This window comes from Actinia tenebrosa, unplaced genomic scaffold, assembly GCF_029948245.1.
Source record: "Actinia tenebrosa isolate PJP-AT-01 unplaced genomic scaffold, QUT_ActTen_1.0 PGA_scaffold9__36_contigs__length_13948895, whole genome shotgun sequence".
Taxonomy (NCBI): Eukaryota; Metazoa; Cnidaria; class Anthozoa; order Actiniaria; family Actiniidae; genus Actinia; species Actinia tenebrosa.
Window position 1 is genome coordinate 12,523,623 of NW_028292586.1, and position 23,390 is coordinate 12,547,012.

General features: G+C 37.4%; 3 protein-coding genes across 3 annotated transcripts; all 3 read right to left on the reverse strand.

The window, feature by feature from the left end:
- Positions 1-6,596: 6,596 nt before the first annotated feature.
- On the reverse strand, positions 6,597-10,202 carry LOC148904871 (uncharacterized). The gene has a single exon (XM_089024885.1). It carries the CDS (start codon positions 9,883-9,885, stop codon positions 6,868-6,870), a length of 3,018 nt encoding a protein of 1,005 aa, XP_088881011.1. The 5' UTR covers positions 9,886-10,202; the 3' UTR covers positions 6,597-6,867.
- On the reverse strand, positions 10,071-11,640 carry LOC148904872 (uncharacterized). The gene has a single exon (XM_089024541.1). The coding sequence runs from the start codon at positions 11,358-11,360 to the stop codon at positions 10,071-10,073; it is 1,290 nt and encodes a 429-aa protein (XP_088880667.1). The 5' UTR covers positions 11,361-11,640.
- Positions 11,641-17,588: 5,948 nt separating this feature from the next.
- LOC116291980 (disintegrin and metalloproteinase domain-containing protein 10) lies at positions 17,589-23,206 on the reverse strand. Its single transcript, XM_089024886.1, is given in 6 exon segments — positions 17,589-18,633; positions 19,253-19,383; positions 19,842-20,154; positions 20,871-21,180; positions 21,182-21,205; positions 21,980-23,206. Coding segments are annotated over 6 exon segments (2,160 nt in total). The 5' UTR covers positions 23,114-23,206; the 3' UTR covers positions 17,589-18,385.
- Positions 23,207-23,390: the final 184 nt, after the last annotated feature.

Sequence of the window (23,390 nt, forward strand, 5' to 3'; positions counted from 1 at the left end):
TTGGGGAAAGGCAGATCATTTATACCAACATTTAAAGATTCGGCTTTCGTAGACATTTCCGCGCAGGTATTTTTAGATGTATTTGGCGCCACATGCTTGTAAAAGCTCTTGGAGAGCTCTGGGAAAGGCAGGTCATTTGTGCCAGGATGGGCAGATTCATTGATATGTACCATTTGTGCAGGCTGCCCTGGTATATCTTTGCAATTTGGTTTCAACGTCTTCTTTACATCTAAAAACATAAGTACAAAAAGACATTTAACCTAGAGAACACCGAGTCTATAAGAATTTACCAGGGTTTCCCTTACTAGATTTTGATGCCTTCCTAAACGTTCTTATCACCTAAATTGTACAATTTTCTTTGTCATATATCTTAATCAGTTTTATAAAACAGTTTTTCAAGACGTTGCGCCATTTTTATTTTTTATTTTTACTTTGAAAAGTAAAGCCCTATGAATCCCTCATTTTTATATTCAGACCGTGTTTACTTTTTATCTTATACAAACAGTTTTTTTCGCACTTACCATTGTCTCGTTTACGAGTGAAAGCAGTGTTCTTTGCGTGACTGCTTGTCTGGTCTTTCTGCAATGGAGGAAAGTTGATGTCATACTCGGATGGTTGCTTAGTGGTCTTAGATGATGGCTGTGTAGGACGATGCTTCTTTGGTGGGCTGGTCTCGGGTGGCTGCGTAGTACGATGCTTCTTTGGTGGGCTGGTCTTGGGTGGCTGTGTAGGACGATGCTTCTTTGGTGGGCTGGTCTCGGGTGGCTGCGTAGTACGATGCTTCTTTGGTGTGCTGGTCTTGGGTGGCTGCGTAGGACGATGCTTCTGGGGTGGGCTGGTCTGGGATGATGGCGGGGTAGTGTGATGTTCCTTTGGTGAGCTGGTCTGGAAGGATGGTGGCTGCGTGGTTCGGTGCTTCTTAGGTGTGCTGGTCTGAAATGGTTGCAATGGAGGAAACTCGATGTCATACTCGGACGAGCTGGTTGACAACTGTTTTTTTTTTGGAATGTTTCTTCAACGTGTCAAATCCAAGATCTTCAAAGACTTGATCTGTCAACCATGACATAAGGAGTGCTCTTACATTCATACTTTCCTTAGATGGGTTTCTCAGCAACGACAAGAACACAGCATCCACATCTAAATCATATATCTTGTGCTTTTGAATCATTTTTTCCCAAACCTCAGTTTCAAGAACAGCACAGGCTGAAACAAGAATTACTATGGCCCCACATAGATTCTCGCAGGTTTGTCGTGGATATAAAGAGCTGCATTTCGTCCCACAGACGTGTAAGCGACTGGTGTGCTGCGATGGAATGTGCATAGCATAAACTTCCACATCTGTAGAGACACGTCCACTGAAAATCTCAAAGAAGGGGTCAAAACAAGCTCTCAAGTTATCTGGAACACCCCAACCTTTGGGGTCTCCATAATACATTTGACAAGTGTCACAATTAATGACTAGATAAACCCAGTGGTTTCCGTTTGTAATTGTTGTGCCGGTTATGGACTTTGCAATGTTCAAGGCGAAATGGACAAACTTAATACCTGGATGGTAGCTCTGAATAAGAAGTGACCGGAACATATCAGGGTCCTTCATAACTTCTGTGAAGACGAAAAAGCGATGACTGTCTGCCTTTCTGTTAAATTTTGTAAAGAAATGTTCAATTAGATCATCGCTCAGCCAACGATCGCAGGAAAGGCGTTTGGCGTCTGCAACTCTAAGGCCACCAAAGATATAATCACTTTCCTCATGACTCCATATTTCTTCAAAATACTTCTCCACGCCCTTCAGTATAACAGTGGCATCTGGATTACTGGCACGTAGTCTATTGTAATAAGACCTTTCCTTTTTTACTTCGAGGGCAACACTGCGAAAATTGTTCAGTCGTACTAGTTCCTGGAGTCTTGGGCGATCAAACTTGCCAAGTCCATGTATATGTACAGCTATATTCTCCAATTCTTCACAATCAATCCGATTACCATGTACCTCTGCTAACTTCTTGGCGAGTTTCGAGCGAACATCAGTACACATGCTCAGCGGAGGAATCTCTCTCAGGCTTAAAACATCTGTCAACTCAGCGTGGTTTCTTACTTCTATGAATTCAATGCGTGAAAACATAAACGAACTGATTGAAGGAAGATAGTCCAGTGATATATCTCCACGATTCATTGTAAAGGAGCTTCTTTTTACAGTGTTCAAGAGCTGAATAACTTGATGAATAGACCTGGAAATTTACAGAGGAACTTTTAGTACGGTGATGAATTATCAATCATTCAAAGAGCATTTAAAGAACGATTTTACTCCTGTTCTTTTTAATGTACAATTCCACTTCGGTTACATCAAAACATGATTTTCGCCCCTAAAAGGTACTTAAATTCAAAGACTAAGCCTTCACATGTCTTTCATCTACAGCATTTCTAAGAGGAGATTGATATGAATCCTAAACCTATTTCTAATATTCTCGAAACTTACATATTTGCGAATTTTGAAATTTTCTTTAACAGTACTAATAAAAAAAAGTTCGCAATTTTCTTGATACCGTATTAAAATAATTTCAAATTATATTATATACTAGTAAAAAAAAGTTCGCAAATTTATCAACTTTCATAGTTTGCGATTCTGATACCGTATCATATCATATACTAGTAAAATAAAGTTCGCAAATTTATCAACTTTCATAATTTGCGAATTCTGATACCGTATCATATCATATACTAGTAAAATAAAGTTCGCAAATTTATCAACTTTCATAGTTTGCGAATTCTGATACCGTATCATATCATATACTAGTAATATAAAGTTCGCAAATTTATCAACTTTCATAATTTGCGAATTCTGATACCGTATCATATTATATACTAGTAAAATAAAGTTTGCAAATTTATCAACTTCCATAATTTGCGAATTCTGATACCGTATCATATTATATACTATTAAAATAAAGTTCGCCAATTTATCAACTTTTATAGTTTGCGAATTCTGATACCGTATCATATCATATACTAGTAAAATAAAGTTCGCAAATTTATCAACTTTCATAGTTTGCGAATTCTGATACCGTATCATATTATATACTAGTAAAATAAAGTTCGCAAATTTATCAACTTTCATAGTTTGCGAATTCTGATATCGTATCATATTATATACTAGTAAAATAAAGTTCGCAAATTTATCAACTTTCATAGTTTGCGAATTCTGATACCGTATCATATTATATACTAGTAAAATAAAGTTCGCAAATTTATCAACTTTCATAGTTTGCGAATTCTGATACCGTATCATATTATATACTAGTAAAATAAAGTTCGCAAATTTATCAACTTTCATAGTTTGCGAATTTTCAGGCAAGATTTAGACAACTAATAAAGGTGTCGATGACGCGATATACAAACAAACACAGAACCGGGACATGTAGGTAAAAGGCTGCAAAAAAGAATACCACTTTAGCTAAGAATAAACTAGGCGATCTTTATAGATGTTTGTTACTTCTTTTTCATGTAACGTTTTTGTTCTTGTCACCCCCTTCTCCATCACTCCTCCGATCAGACCAACATAAACAGGAAAACATTGTATATTCAAATACTCTCCCCAATCGCTGAACTATTATAAATGTTATTATAAATGAACTATTACAACCTGAGCGGAAGTCATCTTCAGAGTCAAATGAAGAATAAAGTGAGATTGGTCATATTTATACTGCCATGATAACAATAGCCTAATTACCTGGATTAGCCGCGTAATTGGCGGCATCGGTCTAATGAGTGTGAGTCGCTGTTTTGGTGTCGTGGGCGGTTAGGAGCCGGTAAGTTAATTGAGCGGTTTAGTGGATGATGCTCAAACTTTCACTGGATTCCCAGTCTATCGTATGACCAGTCTTGGTATGACTTGGTATAACTTTCATAATTCTTTTTTTATGCTAGTATATGATATGATACGGTATCAGAATTCGCAAACTATGAAAGTTGATAAATTTGCGAACTTTTTTTTACTAGTATATAATATGATACGGTATCGGAATTCGCAAACTATGAAAGTTGATAAATTTGCAAACTTTTTTTACTAGTATATGATGATACGGTATCGGAATTCGCAAACTATGAAAGTTGATAAATTTGCGAACTTTTTTTTACTAGTATATGATATGATACGGTATCAGAATTCGCAAATTATGAAAGTTGATAAATTTGCGAACTTTATTTTACTAGTATATGATATGATACGGTATCAGAATTCGCAAATTATGAAAGTTGATAAATTTGCGAACTTTTTTTATACTAGTATATGATATGATACGGTATCAGAATTCGCAAACTATGAAAGTTGATAAATTTGCGAACTTTTTTTATACTAGTATATGATATGATACGACCTGAAAATTCGCAAACTATGAAAGTTGATAAATTTGCGAACTTTTTTTTACTAGTATATAATATAATTTGAAATTATTTTAATACGGTATCAAGAAAATTGCCGAAATTTTTTTTATTAGTACTGTTAAAGAAAATTGCAAAATTCGCAAATTATATGTTACATAAATAGAGATTTCATTCATCCATTAATTCTCTCAATGTTTTCTGGTTATTATTACTTCTAGTTTTATACGTTGTTTTGTTTTTTCTCTTTCCTAACGATAAATACAAAAAGACAACAACAACAACCAAAAAATCAAAAGGAAAATAGGGGTAGGATTCTTAAATAGCATTTCGTTTCAATTGGCCTCACCGGAGTACTGAGGAGCTTTGGTCAGAAAAGTTTACTTTGCATGAGGTCTTTTTAGGTGTGAAGTAATGTCCATCATTCCTTAAGTATAAGTGTGTATACAATCGTTCTTTGTAATTAGAGCAGATACACGGCAAGTCATTCCAACATCAACATTTTGTTTGGGGTTTTATTTATGGACCTGATTTCCTACTGCCTTATCCACGCAAAATATCACAAATAGCACTTTCGACAACTTACGACATTAGCGAGTTTGTTTCATAGAAATGAATGTCGTCCTTTATGTGTCGGTCGCCTTTATATCTTGATCAAGTCTGCCTCTCGGCTACAGTAATTGTTTTTTTTCTAGAATATATATTCAAAAGTCAACGTGCTTAGTTCACATTATTTTTAATGTTTTTTCCTTCTAAATACGATAAAGAAATAATTTTCGTTGTATTCTTTCTAATCGTTAACAAAATCCAAATATTGATTATAATTTTCTGCTAGGATATGATTTCATTCAGGCTCATCGTAGAGGAGGATGCCTATCTTTCCAGTTAGGAAGCGAGTTAGGAAGCGAGTTAGGAAGCGAGTTAGGAAGCGAGTTAGGAAGCGAATTAGGAAGCGAGTTAGGAAGCGAATGATATTTTATTACAGAATATTTACAGAATATTTACAGAATATTTAATATATATTTAAAAAAAGAAATCGCAAGTAAAACGTCTGCATCAGCCGGTAATTATTAATTCTATGGGTGTAACGCGACTGTTTCTCGTTCGCTGACAACATGTTTGCTGGCTCAACAACGGATCTGTCTGCTTCTCAACACGATGTCGGAAGACGAAAGCTGGTAAGTAATACATTATTCATAATCCTTCATTTATCATGCTAAATTATTCCATCCTTGAAAGATCAACATAGCATGTCGAAGTAAGACAATTCCTGGTTACATTCGAACACGACAGCCATGGCAATCGTCGCATTTCCACCGAAGGAAACCGTTATTACCACTGTCAGTGGGAATGCTTGCGGGCAAGGCATGGTTACATAACGTCTTCTTTAATTAAGCAGGACCCTGGCTTAATTTTAGATGACTTCCAGATCGGTAGCTTACGGCAGCTGTTAAACATCGACATCTAAGTTACCTTTTGCTCTGATTAGGATAAGGACAGTGAATACTATTTCTAAGGTGTGTTTTGTTTTTCAAATTGTATTGGGTCATCATGCATATAAGACGTCGAACTTTTGCCGCGTCCATTGTGCTTGCCTGTTTACCTTGAACCTAGTAGAAGTATGTATGCCAAACTTATTACATTCCGTCTCCTGCCGCCAAGCAAAGGAGCTGATGTCTTATGTAGTAGTTCTTGACGTTTTCTTAGCCATTGGACTCAAAGACAATTAGATGCGATGCGGAATTAGTAGTCCTTAAAGCTTCATATCACTGAAATCTTGCAACCTAGACAGTTCTGCTAGTGTTAAATTTATTTCGGTTCTGATAAAAAGTGCAATTCTTAAGTGCTTGTACTTTATTAAGGATATTTTATTACTTTAAACCTTATTATTACGATGTTGATATTGTTATTATTTAAATTTTAATAAACGTTTTATTGTTACCGTTCAATCAATTGGTATCCACGAAGGTAATTCTGGCTACTCGAACATCAAGTTCCCAAGAAATTGAAATTCAAAATAAATAGTCCATGGGCCAGGCCCCCAAAAATAAGGTCTTCGGTAACAGTCAGGGGGACAAATGCTATCATACATTTTTGGAAAGCTTGCACCCTCTACTTTATGGTTTTCAGTGATAGCAATGTCAGAAGAGTAGCTTTAGTGCTGAAATCACGTGATATTATGACGTCACTCAATTAAAATCGAAATTTAGATAATACTGATATTCCAGCTATTCAAGTTTATTATAAGGCCTGAAATGTATATGCAATCATTTCAAAATGATAGACAAGGTATTCAGTAAGCTCAACATGAGCTACTCTAGGGAGTTTTAGAATATCGTAGTTACCATGGCAACAAGTTATTTTGTGATTTATGTGCTTTAAAGGGAAAGAATAGTTGGAAAATATATTTGATACATTTATATTGTTCTTCGCGTAGCCTATTTTTCAATATCAAACGTCTGACTCTATACAAACTTACTGTTAATGGCCTCTTTAATTGTCTTCATCATCCTCTTCTTCTTCTGAACATTCATCATCTTCGAGATCTTCATCTTCTACACGATTGTCACAGTCACGTAGTTTGCACATATCAGTGCACTTCAGGCCATTTATAATGCACATACAGCTTGATGGTTTACATGAGCGTGAGCAAGAGCAGGAAAGGAATTCTAGGACAGCTGTGGGGGCTGGTTCACCGCTCATCCATTTGATTACAAACTTGTTGTCTTCGTGAATCCACCCGTGTCCAATAGGTGATGGAACGTTAGGGCAGCCTTGCAGACTTCTTCTCCAGATGGCTGCTTGGTAGTTTGCACGTTGTGTATGGAGTTTTAAGCAGTCAGCGCAGGGCGGTAGCTGTTGCGATTCTAGTTTCCCTTTCTTCACACAGAATAATCTATAACGAAGCTCATTTACTTCTTTGGTTCCAGGATTGGAGCTGTACATTCTGCATGTGAATTCTTGTATCTTTGAGAACACGTCGTCTGTGAAATCCCACTGCATTCCAATTTGGTGAAATAGGTCTTGGTACAATTTGTTTGTTTTCAGCATTTTGAATGCAGCTAGTTTTCCTTTTCCCGCAAAAGCACTGACACTGTCACAGCCTGTAAAGGCGTGAAAACCGAGAAGAGACGTACATACCTGCGATCCTAACATTCGAGCTACATTTGAAATGTCAATGTACATTGTTCGAATCTTCTTGCCACATTTCACGTACAATGAGCATGGAATATAACTACTGAAAGCCAAACAGAGAACAAATACGTCGGTATCTTCTGAACTAATCACAACTGCTTCGTAGCCTGCCGATGCTGCATTTGCTGCATGGAATAGAACTCTTGTGTCAGCCTCTTCATGATTTGATCGAAGGTCCTCCCTTTCTGCTGAACCTGATGAAGTGATTTCATAACAGTGGTCTTCTGTTGTTACAAAGATAGTCTTTGATTGTTCAGCTAATCTTTCCTGATACTTCTCCTTTCTCCATTCTTCTGAAATAAACTTAATAAGTTGGGACTTGTTTTTGGAACTTGCTAGAAATTTGGACCACTGACGAATCTTATGATCTGATTTGATGTTTTTAAACTCGTGTCCACTTTCAGAACCCCTCTTTTCTCTTTCGGCATTTTTGATCGATTCATCCTTGTAAACATCGAAGACAACATCGATACGTTCGCTTTCGTTTCCTTCATTTAGGATCATAGACATGAGACTTTCAGCTACGTCACCAAATGTCTTCTGGTCAACTTTCATTTTCTGAACAAAAAACATCCCATCAATAATTCGTGCACTTGGCTGTGGAATGGTATTTGCCGCTGGTATGTTCTTCTTCAGGTCGTTTAACAGAGATGATTTATTTGTTTTCCTTAACGATCCATCAGCAGATGCCAGAGACCAAGGTAGGGGTCCAAGTGGGTGACAAAGGACATCACTTATATTCAGCTTTCTGTTCTCAGCAATGATCAGCATCTGTGCAAATAAAGCTCTATCTGCCTTTATTATAACTTCCTTGCTTGTTCCTCCTCCGACTTTCATCTTCTTGGACAGATTTCCAAATGTTTTCAGTTGGAGCTTGGTCATTTTATCATAGAAATTAGACTTTGGTGGATTAGACTCGAGTCGGTTTTCTCTAAATGACTTGTATGATTCCTCACCAAGAGCTTTGGCTTGAATCAAATCTTTGGCAATTTCTGGAGTCGCAAGTTTACCGGTAGATAAACAAACAAGATCCTGTTGATTACTGTTAAAAGGATTTATCCAGCTTTCTTCTAGCAATAAGAGTAATGCATTTACATCTGCTTCATCTTTTGCCATCCTACTTGGTTGAAGATCAGTGTGTTTTCTGCTTGCTGTGTTCAGATGAAGCATATCCTTAAGCTGACGCATAAATATGCTTCGAAATTCTGCAACTAAGTAGTACTTTCTCACAGCACCAGGTTTCAAGCTGAATCCCTTGGTTCCTCCAGCAGTCTGTGTATCTTTATTAACGGTTTCTTCAACGGTTTGATCTACGGGTATTCTTCCAAATGGATTGTCGTCACCAATCTGTACAGAAAAGCCACCGGCTCTAAAGTACTCTATTACATCTGGGTGATCTTCTTCGAGGTGGGACATTTCTAGCAAGTAAGCAGATAAATATCTGGCGTAATTTATATTGTCATACGCAAAGCACCACGAAACCATTCCCCTGATAGAAGAGATATGAAGCTCCCAGTTACCCTCTCTTGATGCTCTTAAAAGTCCCAGAAGGATCTCCATAATGTCAATATATGACATCCAAAATTCAGAGAGCTGACCATTATGCTTTCGTAGAAAGTCTATATACATGTCATAGAGCTTAACGAATTCAGCAAAACTAGAACTTCCCATTTGTTTATTGAACTCTGCCTCACAAACATTGTCGTAAAGTGTCTCAAGTCCATTGAAGAAAGCATCAACTTTCCTATTTGATTCCTTGTGGTTTTCCTCGATCCATGACCGAAAGCCTTTCCATATCAACCTCATAAGTGCTTCGTACATTAGTTTGTGGAATCTAACTGCACGGTTGTATCTACGGCCATCCATGACTCCTGAGACAGAACCTTCTGCTATCACACCTGCCTCGATGCATAGATCTCTAAGCCCAGCATCTTGAAAGCGTTTGCCAATGATAGACAGTAAGGTGCAAGCTGTATGGAACACTCCAATCCTTAGTACGATATCTTTAAATCGTTGGTCATGTTTCCATTGAATTTCAGTTGCTTTTGCGTACAGCGCTTGGTCAAACACAAGGACGATACTTTTCAACTTGAGCTGGTTCTTTATCTTCAAAGATTGTACTAGTACTTCATGGACCGTTGCCATGTCTGTAGCAGGTGAGTTGATAGTTGGTAAATATCCTATGTTGTCTTTTGTGACTTCTACTTTATTGCGGATAGAAATGTTAAAACCAGTCCAGCTACTTGCTCTCTGTCTTTCTCTTGCATGGAGTCGTACTAAAATCCAAATCAGATTCTTCTTTCTTGCATTTGCCATCAATTCTTCAGAAGTGACTTCAACATATTTCCTTGCTCGAGGGCCACAACGATCTCCGGCGTTATATGGAGGAATCTCAGCGCGCTGCAGAGGCTCAATGCTTCTTTTCTTTGTTCTTGCAATCTCAAATTCTGGCTGTGCAGGAAGATTTGGACCAAAATGTCTGGCCTGAACGACAATACCATTTACTCGATGAGAAGTTCCTCCTCCAGATAACGTTTCTTCCAATCGATCAATGTTGTCCCAGCCAAGTGTTGTCTCAATATACGGCTGTATATCTTCGGGCAGCGGAACGTCATTGTTGGGCGTTGATGCCATTTTTTAAGACAAAGTGCTGTGTTTATTTCCTCGACTTGCGAGTAGGCAATACCATGTCCGCATCTGTTTAACATCTGTATGACCTCAACATTGTTAGTCAAAGATTTGACTGCATAAGGTAGCAATATCTGTTTAGGGGGTTTCTCTTTTCCACCGCTCACACCATAAATAAGATCTTGCCCATAAGAACTGATTAGGCGCTCCAGTCGTTGAGGGTATTCAGTTGGAATCTCAGTATTCCCAGTCAAAACAGTGTAAAGAAAAGTCTTGAGTTCTTCCGGTATGTTTACTGCATTCTGACAGAGTTCTGAAGGTTTTGGAGGCCACGACACATCTGTATTGTTATTTGACAAAATACCATTCCGAATATATAGACTAGCTTCCTGAATTTGTTTGATCTTTGATGGCATAGTTATATCTTCTTGTTGTTGCGCAAGTTTTGCCAGTTCCTTAGCCAATTCACGTTTTGAGAGACTTTCAGGAATAACAAACAGCTTATTGTTGTCAAGAAGGTCCTCAAACTGCAAAAGACTGCCAAACTCAAATTCCAATTTTCTGCGGATGTATTTCTTGGTTGACTCAGTAATTTCGGTAACGCCCATTGAGTTCATGTGGAAAATTAGTAAGTTTCTAAGGTCAACCAACTTTATTAATCTTGGATTCTCTAGTAAAGAACGTATGAATTCGAAAAGCTTTTCGTAAGCTTGAGTCTCAATGTCCTTATACCAATCATCAACATCAACAACTTCATCCCCGTCTTGAAATTCATTTGAATTGCTCACTTTAGCAGGGCGAGTATAATCTCGATAGCATGAACGGTGGTAACAAGCTTCGGCGGCTACTAGTTCACGGCTTACGATGGCAATTATCTTAGTGTCATCTTTAGCAATAGCAGTTGTTCTAATGGAGTCATCAGCACGCAAATCTCTACACTGAATCAAACGCTCTCGATTTCTTGAAGATTTTAAATATTTACTTTTCTTTTCACAAAAAATGCATATCTCCTCGTATGTCCTACTCGAGCTTGATGGTTGTCTATTAGTTGCGTATCTCTTTTGCTCAGGCTCTTGCACATCATCAGCATCTTCAGTTGATCGAGAAAGGTTTTCAAGATCTCTTTTCAGAGTAAAAATACTTCGGCATTTTCTATGATACATAACGTTTGCCGGTATTTCTCCTTCGTTAGTATCCCTAGCCACATCAAGAATTGCTTTGTGATTACGAATTTCTGCAGCCTTTAGCAATGTTTTCCAAGATCCGAGGTCTTTGGGGGAAGTTAAATTTTGACTATTATCATCAGTACAATGAATAATACACTTTTTAAGATCTGTTGTACAAGAAAGAAAATCAAAAATGCTTTTACGTCTCTTTAAGGTATGTAAGGACTATAAAATCGACAAGACAAAGCTTCAAATCTGTTGAAAAAATGCAAATTCCGATTTCTAACATTGTTAGAAATATCTATATTATCAGTATCTTCATTTTCGTAGTCTTTAAAAGTGTTTAATTGAGCTGATTTTGCTGAAAATTCTACTTTACTTACCACACAAATAGTCCGCCATCTTGAAAATTACCCAAAATGCTTTGCGGATCAGCAAATATATTTTCTTCCTTTTTTAATCATTTTTGTAAGTAATTTCAAAGTAAGCCAGCTTTTAAATGTAATAATATATAGTAGCTCTATTGTTTTAACATGTGATAAATAAATATCGAGATTAAAATCATGCAAAGCTATTTTTATAAATTAATCTATCCCAGCCTCGTTTTCATGCTAAATCGATATTTTTCAATAATTTGATGTTACAAAAAATACCACAAAGCTACTCTTTTAGGAATGCTATCATATAAATTTTGAAACAACTTTAGGTGACCTTTAACCTGGCATAACTCACAATTTGTCCCCCTTAGTGTTACCATGGTCGAGCCCTGGCCCATGGACTAAAATTGAAAAGCTGGTGTTTGGTGTGTGATGATGTTTAGCACGGAGCATACGCACACACGGACATAGCTTTACTTAAATCAAAAGAATCAAGGACAGATGCAGGATGAAGTAAAATAATAAACTACTCGTACTATGAGTCAAATGCTCATTTGAAGTAAGTGAGCCGAAATCGTAAACAAGTTCAACTTTGCAATTCTTAGAGTGGTCGCACTAAACCATGAAACAAATACTTACTCTTAGTACCAAATATTACTAAATAGTAAGATATAACTAGCTAAAAACTAGTGTGAGCTGCGTCGGTGTTTCTAATGAAACGGTAATGATAAAAAGGTAAATTATACACCGTGAAAAAGATGAAAAAACTTACTGACGTTTGGGACGCTAGTCCTTCGTCGGAGTAAAAAGGAAAAAGGTAAAAAGGCTTTTTACTCCGACGAAGGACTAGCGTCCGAAACGTCAGTAAGTTTTTTCATCTTTTTCACTGTGTATAATTTACCTTTTTAGTAATGGTTATAGTGGTTATTAGACAATGGGATCCTGGGGGGTTGTAGTCGACCCGGTTCTGGATAGAGATGTGCCGCCAGAGGTTACAAAAACCTGTGCCTATTCTTAAAAGACACTAGAGAGTAAAAAATTCATACCCTATTCAAAGCAAGTCGGAAAAAGAATGGAAAAAAAAGCGTTTTAATGTCCTCATTTGATTGCGATTTTGGTTCATCTAGCTAACAACATGCTGGAATTTGAGCTTATTTTTGAACTTTCAGATATTTTTAGCTAGTTCTTAGAAAATAGTGTTTAAAGTAGATGTAGAGTTTTTAATTTGTGAGTTATGAATTGTTTTGTGAAAAGGTTGATTTCCGCAGGCAATTTTCTTTTCAAAACCTGTCAAGATAGCCGTATTCAAAATTCATTATCTTGAAAACAAGCTCAGGACAGCCAATTTTTCTTTTCATTTTTGAAATCAGCGTTAAACTCTCTATAAAATATCTTTCTAAGAAAATTTTGTAATGATTTCTTGATAAAGTAGCTAGTCACCTTAAGACAATCTTGGCTAGAATGTATGATTTCCTAATTCGCTTCCTAACTCGCTTCCTAACTCGCTTCCTAACTCGCTTCCTGACTTGCTAGTTAGTTTGTCTCATCGTAGAGTCGTTTTAGTCTACTTAAGTCACACAGTCGAATGCTTGATAAAACAAAAACAACATGAAACATAAACCTACTATAGTGTATTCTTAATAAAACAAACTGCTCCAACTTTTTGACTGCGATACCTTGAAGGTGTCGCTAAACGTAACATGAAACTACTTTATGTCAATCAAAGTTTAATTTTTTTGACCAAAGCTCCTCGCTGGTATAACGTGAAAGTATTTTAGGCAATTGGGAATTTAAAACTATCCAAACTATATTGCTATACAAGTGCTTACCTCAGTAAAGTCGTTGACTTGTATAACTGACAAGATATGACACACTGGCGACTGTCCAGATCTCAGATAGCCTTCTCAAAAACTGACCAGACAGACTAGTAAAACCTACTGGACAAGATTGACTTGTAAAACTGAATGACCAGATAGACTCGATTGTTATCTAAAACTTTGACTATGAAGCATGTAGATATGTAGACTCGCGGCGAAACACTATGCTACAATATCCGGATGTTCCGGTAGAGTGCAAATTCGGGGTTGAAATCAGAGTGTATTTGATTGGGGCGGTGTAGCTTTGTAAACTGTGACAAAAGTATCCAAAGTACCGGCATGTAAAGCAGGCCTTATGACGCCTCCAAATGATTTTTTTTTAAACAAAAATTATTGATAGACTTGGATTGCTTTGCGCTGATTTGCAAAGAGCCCAGGATTACTGATAAATGTATATATATGCATATATATGCAATGCCTCATTACGACCAGGCAACCTTCGACAATATTTCCCCGGCAAAAGGCACTTTATTTTAGCTATTTAGCACCTAGTTTGATAAAAGTACCGACGTCAATCAGGTTTTTCTGAGTTTCATCAGTTCGTGTGAGGGCCAGCTAACTGGTTTCTTTGACAAAATGTCTAAAAAAAACTTATCTGCATCAAATACAATGGTTTCTTTGATATGCATGGAAAGCGGGAAGCAAATTGGAGTCCTAAAGGAGATCAAAGAAGATGTTCTTCTAGAAAATCTTAGGAAAGAAATCGATGCTGTGATCAATACAACAGACTATTATTTTACAGTCTGTGGCACAAAGCTATCAAAGAAACAAGAAAAAAAAAAATTGTTTGCACCAATGCTTATCTCAAAAAGAAGAAGGTGTGCATCTCTACTTGCAGCTTAATTCTGAATCTATTCTAAAGGGGGCTCTTCAAAATTCCCAGAAAGACACTATTTCATTTGTTAATCTAAGTTCATCAAACAATCATACCGATGTTGATCGTACTAGATTCGGGAAGAATTCACAAGACCAAGCAAAACATCCAAGTAAAATCAAACCGTTTACAGAGGAAGAAATAAATCAATGCACAGATCGGCTCTTTGGAAAAGAACGAATGCTTTTCCACAACGAAAGAGCCAAGAAAATACAAAGCAATTCATTCTACGAAGATTGGAGTGTAGCCGAAATATACGGGGTTATAGATGTAGACTGGACTTTAAAAAAGACATCTCTGCTCGAGAATGGCATAAAAGAGCTAATCAGCTCCCGAAACAGCAAAGAGAACACTTCAGAAAAGACCCTGATGAAACTGTACGATGAACTAGAACAAGCTAAATTTTATGTAAATCATAGTTACAAGAAATTTTGCGAAGATTTAAATGCTCAAGGTGAGGAGAAAAGAACCGAACTAGAACGTGAATTTGACCAAACCTTTTCCAAGCTTAAAGTTGTTCAAGCAAATGTCGTGAAGTGCATGGAAGAGTTTAAGCGTAAACAGGAAGTCAACGAGAACGACGATTTATCAGAGGTAGAAATGCAGGATAGTTGGGATGTAGATATAAGCGAGGCAGATTTATCGTTTGATGAAACAGATCATTTAGCTCAAACAGTAAAGAATGACTTTATTGAAGACAACTCAGAATAAATCTAAGAGGGAAACCTAACAGTTACAATTTAACAGTGTTTATTTAGATTAATGTGATTCTCGCACCTATGTGATTGTCAAAACTGGTTATTGTCAAAATAAATTGAAGGATAAAAAAACTATCCCGACTCAGTCCAAAAAATGTTTTTGAACACCCGTGTATAATACGCGCCCGTGTATAATACGCACCCTGTATTTAAAAACTCGTTTCTGAAAAAAATTGTTTTATCATAGCGTCTTTCAAAACTACGCGACCTTGACGAATTCGGAGCCATTTCAAAACATGCGTTTTGACTCCCGTCAATCAAAACTCCAACAATATCGGTTAACTAACTATTTTTAGCTTTTTTAATGTTCTTTCTGGCAGCTTCATTGGCTTTCTTGAGGTCTGACATTAAAAATTTTCTTTTTGCCTCCAATTGTTTCCTAGTATTTACATCATTAACATCCACCAACTCTCTGTCGATCTTTCCAAGTTCCTCAATATTCGCAGCAATTCTGTTTGCATTCCTCTTCATAGTTGAGGACTTTTGATGAGGAGCAGTGGTTTTTAGGTTTACAGCATCATCTATCAAAAGTCCAGACTGATGCTCTCTCCATTTCTTGTTGATGATCTTTCCTATTTCATCTCTGGACTTCTGTGTTTCACGGCACAGCTTTCTTCCCATGTCATTCCAAAATACTCTTCTTTTCTTTTCCATTCCTTTTGCTAGATCAATTTCAATATCTGAATAATTTTTCAGTCCTCTCACTTCACAAGAAGACATTTTTCTTAACCCAAACATTGAAGCCTGGCTTGCTTTACTCGTACAAGGTTCTTGTAAATTTGGAGGATCATATTGTTGACTTGTTAGAGGTTCGCCAGGATCAGAGTGTTCACTTGTTAGAGGTTCGCCAGGATCAGAGTGTTCACTTGCTTGCGGTTCAGGATCAGCGATGGAAATCTCTATATGAGTGCTCTGATCAACCGATGAACTTCTTCTTGTGGCTACTGAAGTGAGGCCAGTCTTTGGTTCATCTTGCCTGCTGTCTTTTCCCCCGTTCTGACAGATAAACAAAAAAGGGTCTACATCCAAATCATCTTCGATGTCACGGCGGAGCGTCTCCAGAGTATCATTAGTATCTACAGCAGGTAATACTCCAACGACTTGTCCGTTCTTTATAATCTTAATGGCAGCCATCGTTTTGTAAAAAAAATATTATTGTTGCTTACAGTGTGTGATCACGCACAGTGTTGCTAGATCGGGAGAAATTTCCGTATATCATCTTGCTTGTCCAATCAGAGCGCTTTGAAATTGACACATGATGTTGACCAGATTGCCTTCTAACACGCCGGCGTCAACATGACGTGAGTACTCAAGTGATGACGTCACAAAAAAATACATTTTGACTTTAATTATTTTCGATCTCTAATTTCTATAGACATTCAAAAAAGATGTTTACACACCAAATTTGACGAGAATCGGTCAAATATCAGCTGAGATATGACCATTTGAATGTAGTTTGGAACAGAGCCGAAAATACAGTGATTTGTATGGAGTTCTTTTCAAATATTCTACTCTAATTAACTTGCTAAACACTAATAAGCTGACTACAGCAAAATAAATGGTAAATACAGGTCGAACAAACGAAAAATAATAATATTTATAATTTTACATTGCAAAAGATAATGTGGTCTTAAAAAAGCCAAAAATGCAGCACTTCAGGTAAGGTTTACTTCCCCTCCTTCTGAGCCTTGGGATTTTGTTGCATTTTTCACTCCTGAGGATTTTATTACACCCTGAGGATTTTATTACACCCTGAGGATTTTATTACACCCTGAGGATTTTATTACACCCTGAGGATTTTATTACACTTCTTACCCCTGAGGATTTTATTACACTTCTTACCCCTGAGGATTTTATTACACTTCTTACCCCTGAGGATTTTATTACACTTCTTACCCCTGAGGATTTTATTACACTTCTTACCCCTGAGGATTTTATTACACTTCTTACCCCTGAGGATTTTATTACACCCCATCCCCCTGAGGATTTTTTTACACCCCATCCCCCTGAGGATTTTTTTACGCTAATTACCCCTGAGGATTTTATGATCCTCGATAGGGGGGGTGCGCATATTAAATGGAATAGCCCATTAGAACTTGCAAAGGACTTGATCGGCGAATTCAGTTGCCGCAAATTATCCTGTGTTTCTGGATCTTTGCAGGGTGGCCACTGGCCTATTCCCTGCACAAAAGGCCTCTGCAAAAGATGCCTAAGGAAAAAAGAAAAGAGCTGGTGCAGATTACAGTGTGAACTGTGTGGAAAGCGAGTGTGTTTGAAGTGCTTTCGCAACCATACCGCTAGTGACCTAGCTTGATTGGACCGACTTTGGACGCGCCAAATTCAAAATTAACTTAACTTTAATTATTTCATATTTGTGAAAACCACTTGACTTTCATGATAGATAACTAGCTTATTCTTTAGCTGCATGTCTCAATATACATTTTTATCATTTCTATATTGAATTATTGATCTAGGAGATGATTTATAGTAAATCTAATCCATGTGTTTGCAATATCAAACCTAGAACAAAATGGCTGAGCAAGTATGTTTTAGGTTCTAGGATTTTCAGTAGTATATTCTCATCAGATTTTATGTATTTACTACCTTATGATGTTTAAAAATAAAGTTTGATATTAGATCTATAATTTTTCTTTCTATTGTAATGCAGTACCTTAGCTTGCTTTGGCATTATAAGGCAAAATCTAAGGCATACTCAATACTGCACAATGAATGTTAATGACCCTTGGGATTAGTGCACAACGTAAGCAAGATTCCCCATGGGGCATAAAGGGTTAAAATACTTATACCTTAAAAATAAAGCATTTCAAGTTGGACATATCTTTTTAGTTCTCTGTTAAGCTGAGCTAGCCTTGCCGTTCTTGGATTATAGGAGTATACTTATTAAATTATTTATCCACAAGTTAAGAAATGAACTGATCAAAGATTAGAAAGAAAAAGGTCTTGGTTGCTGTTTTGATCATCTCTATCAAGAGTCTATCAAAACTAGACAACCAACTTTTGTTTGTCTTACTCCTTATGTCCTTCTAATTTATGACCAGTTACACAATAAAGATGAAAGATCTATTCATTTCCTCTTTCACTCTTTTCCATCCACTCAGTTGAAGATCTACGCTATTCAGACCGCCTGCTCCATTTCCATAGTAGGTGAATGGCGCCCTTTTTCTTGACGGGCATCTTGTATGCGGTCTTGGTTCTTCTTTCTACGACCAGGGATTTTCTTGGCTGGTCTCTTTTCTTCTCTTATAGGGTTGCTACTTGGTGTATACCGTGAGCAAAGCAAAACAAGCAGAACTACGATGACAATACCACCGATAATACCCAGAAGAATAACCCACCAGTATTCCTTGACCGTCTCCTTCAGACCTAAAAACAAAAACAAAATTTAACTTTAATAAACTTGTGACTTTGCCTTTTCACTGCTATGGTCATAGCCCAGGTGGGGGGGGGGGGGGGGGTACTCCCATATATGGACTATACGGGGATGATCCGCTGAACAGGGTATGGTTTTTTGAGCTTCTTGTCATAATCAGGGTATGCAATTTCACTCAAGTTCCAAGTTCTTCCTGAGCTTCCTGTCATATTCAGGGTTTCTACTTTCGTATTGACCGAAACTGGTTATTATGGTCGTAAAAAAACGATATGCGAGATGACATAATAATTGAAACAGGAACTCATTGCAATAAATTATATCTTTTGTCATAAACAGGGTCTACAAATTTGAGTTTTTTTGTCATAAACAGGGTACCCCTTTAAGAATCCCAGCGGAACACCCCTACCCAAATTCTGGCAGAGTACCCCCCCCCCCCCCCAGGGATCATAGGTTCAATTCCCTGAGCCAACAATCATATTTTAAGAGTTTCACCAATATCTCCTGTTTTTCTACCTCTGCAAAAACTCAACTTCTTACTTTGAATTCAATCTGGGGTTAATGAACAATCACTCCATGCGTAACTGATGCTAAATAATTTGCATTTAATCTTACCTTTGACAGTAAAGAATCTCTCCTTCAGACGTTTCAAAGGACCATTCATGTCTACTCGTCGACAAACAGAGAATACATCACAATAGCCATGCATGTTAGCACAGGGTGACCCAGGTGTTTTCTTCAGGTTACTCAAACTCACAGGGCAGCTATAAGGACAAAGACAAAATAGAACTAAATTAAAGCATTTCAATCCCAAAATAATGATAATAATATTTATTTCTTAAAAATGCATAATCCTACTATCTCAATGCTTTTTACAATGGGTATTAGGACAGCCAAGATAGCACTTTCCTGAATTCCCTCGAGTGACTATAAACCAATGGCTCAAAGTGCAGATTGAACATGATGTGTTCATACATTAACTGTATTCTATAAAGGCCAACCTAGTCTTGGAGACATTGTGTTGTGGTCACTCAAAATTTTTATCAACCCTTTATCCCACAGTTTTGTAGTTGAATAACTGTTGGTGTAATAGAAAAATCTTTTTTGAGCTCCTGCCATTTTGAAAAATCACCATTTTGAAAAATCATTTTTTTCTTAAATGAATCAATGAATGGAACCCCCTTCAAAAGAAATGTAGTTTTACTTTACCTGTTTAAGGTTTTTGACTGAAATGCAGTCCTTATTTTCACCAGGTTCTTTACAGCACATATCACACAGCTCTGCTTCAGCAGTACATTGACATTCTTCAAAGCCATATTTTGTGCAGATGGATTTTGAACAATCCCCTTTTGCTCCACAAATTCCACGTTGTTTATTACATGTTTTTTCTGGGTCCTTGATGTCTGGTTTTGGACAAGTAAAGGAATTACTTGAACATTTTGCTTCCATTAGGCATTCTGTCTCATTGAAACATACTTTGTTTTCTGTATATTTGCATGATTTGTTGCAACATGGACCTGTTTGGAAGATACAAACAATTTATTTTATATACGATATATGGCTTCAAATGACTTGGGTGCATCATTTTTGGCATCAGTCATATGAATTGCACAATACTCTAGATTCAACCTGTAACCACTAATCTCGAAAGGACATTTACAATTGACAAATGTAGCTTTTTCATGCATTTTGTACCCCTGATTTAAGGGAATATAAAAAGGTTAATATATAGAGATTTCAGTTTGTCCCTTGACCAGAAGGAGGAAAACCAGAGAACTGAACCAAGTCCAGGAAACGTCATAAACACTTTGTTGGATTGTGTTACGGTCACCAAAAAGTTCGGACATCGTTCTCCGATTCCCATACAAATTCACTGAGTTTAAAGAGAAAATTTAGATAGATTTCTTTAGTTAGCTCTCTTAACAGCAATAAGAAAAGCTTCAATCAAGTTAGGAAAATGATATTTTACTTGTATTTAGAGAACCAACAAAACAAACCAAGTAAATAGTTCATTTAAAGTCAGTACATTTGTACAGAAATCCAAGAACAATGCCCGAACTTCTTGGTGACCATAACACAATCTAACACAATTTATACCACGTGACGGCTAGCGCTGAAAAGGTGAACTGAACCTGAAACCCCAGAGGTTAGAGATGAGTCCACTATTGCTACACCAGTAAATTTAGCTAAAGAAATCAAAATCTAAAATTTCTGATATTAAATACAGACATACCTTGACTTAAACTACAAACAGCATCAAACTTTAATTTACATTCCCTTTTGTCTCCTGGTGGGTTACAGCAATTGCCTTCATTGGCACAAGATTTTGCATCCCCACAGTCACAAGCCTCGTTAGCCTCAATAACCCTGTTACCACAGATCGGTGCTGTTGCATCTGTGAAGCAGTTATATCTAGACTGTCGCTTGGAATTCACATTATCTCGAATGGAAGTCAAACTACACTCGGAAAATTTGCTGTTATTGGGTCTGTCTCCAGATGTTGCTTTGCTATACATGATGTAATTACCATTAGTGCCACCTGGCACTGCATTTACCATCAGGGTCATGCTGCAATGAACCAGTAATAATAAACGATTTGTTTCCTTGCATAATAATATAACAAGCTTTCATTCGTTACTGCATTTTAAACTCCTATTGGCCAAGGAATTCTGGGTGATGGATGAAATTTGAAATAAAATGGACATCCTGAAGTCTAAAAAGGAAGTGACTCAAAATCTGAGAGTCAAATAACCATATTATTTTTTTCCGGTCCGGTATCCTAAGATATCGTGCATTCTGATTGTCAGCTATCTGGTCGCGCTCGCAGTCCGGTATCCTTTGCCGCTAAACAACAAAACAAAATGAATACAAAAACAAATAATAAAAAAATTCGGAGAAAAAAAGTTATTTATCATCCTATAGTCGGTCTGGATAGGGAAAAACTGTGCCCTCTGTCTTGAAAACGGACCTTGGCCTAACAGCCTCAGTCCTTATATTCAAGACCTCGGGCACAGTTTTTCCCTATCTGGACCTCCTGGCCAGTAAATAACATATATGAAATTTCAAGTGGAAAAAAGGTTGTTTAGGAATAATCAGTGATAAATTGAGAGTATCCTTATAACTATTATAATCTATCATTATCCAATGGTTTTGTAAAAACTTGGCCCCTCTAGGGTGAAGTGTTGTTCCTATACTATTAAGCATAGTCTAGGAAGTAAGAGTAAGAGATAAGCAGCCAAAAATCTGAGAGATGGATGAAATGCATTTGTTCAATTAACATTGGTAAGGAGTATTTGTTAGCTAAAATATTCTCATGTTTTAATAAGAGTACATTGTACTTACTTGAGAGCCAAAGCCATGTCCGAGCTCATGAGCAAAAGTGACTTCTGAAACCTTGGGAGGAGTGAATCTACCATAGAGTTTGAAAGTGACTATGCCAGTATTATAACTCTTCATTTTACCACCGCCAGTGTCATAATGCTTTGAGCACACTCCACCTGTAGAAGAAGGGTTGCCTATCCAAGCCAGACCAAGAATACCACCATCAAAATCACGGTTTGTGAAGAGGAACGCTTCGCATACCTCATCATGGTTGTCATCTGACAGCAGATCGAGCATAGGATCGATTCCCAGGTTATCTGGCTTGTATTTATCAGGAACGTCGTCGTTATCATAAACTGTTATAGTCTTGACTCGGAAAGTAATGCCGTAAGGTGAGTACAACTCTAACGCAGTTTTGTTAAAATCAGCGCCGTAAATGACTTTGACTGCTTGAACATGCTCAATGATCTTCTTCGCTGCTTCTCCTGGGCCACCAAAAAGACTCGTAAACCGATGATCACCACATAAAGAGAGAGTACAGGCGTTCTTTTGCTTCTCGTCCTCAGGTACTCGTCGCTTTCGTGACTTGGTTTGACTTTCAGCTTCTGTATCTCTTCGTTTACGCTCTGCAGGATTTGGAAGGCGCTTCGAAATATCTGCATAATTCGCCTTATAGTGGACATCCTTATCGTTATAAATCACAGAATGGAACTCTGGATCCTTGATGTATCTTCTAGCAGGCTCAACGTAGTAGCTGTCTGCAGATCCGATGATTTTTCCACGGAAAGCACCGTCCTCCATCACACCATGTACCATAGAACCTGGCTCACCAACAACCTCGCCAGTCAAGAACGATCTTCGATCAACCTCAATCGGCTCACCCTTTCCAGTCCGGATGACTGCATCTGGAGTAAAAATACTTTTATCTTGCCTTAAACGAAGCTTGTGTTGCTTCCCAAAGGCATTAAACTGCATTTCATAGTCAGAACCTTTCGAAACTGCTCTTGAATGAGTGGAGTGTAGTCGAGAAGTATCGTAGTTCAAAGGCTCAAAATGTTTGATGAATGCTCCCAGAGGACGACGATCGGAGCTTCCAGATGATGAATAAACGAAAAGGAAAATAGCAAAGAAGCCTAGAGCTTGTTTTGAGCCCATGTTGGAGTAGAACAAGCAACACCTTTCAATACTACACGAGCAACACCCAACTAGGGACGCTTCGTTAGTCACGCTTCTTTGCTTTCTGTATTATATGCGTTACTGTAAATACCCCCTCTGCGCATAAACCCATCAGCGGTATCTATCATGATTCCAATATATCCATACTGCTCGTGGGCTCAGACTATATAGTCCTCCATATCTGAATAAAAAATATCATTTTATTAAAAAATATAAAATAAAAAATGATATTGATAAACGCATATTGATTAATATT

Coding starts and splice junctions, on each gene's coding strand:
- LOC148904871 (XM_089024885.1), bottom strand. CDS start 9,885: ATGGCAAATGCAAGAAAGAAGAATCTGATTTGGATTTTAGTACGACTC.
- LOC148904872 (XM_089024541.1), bottom strand. CDS start 11,360: ATGTATCATAGAAAATGCCGAAGTATTTTTACTCTGAAAAGAGATCTT.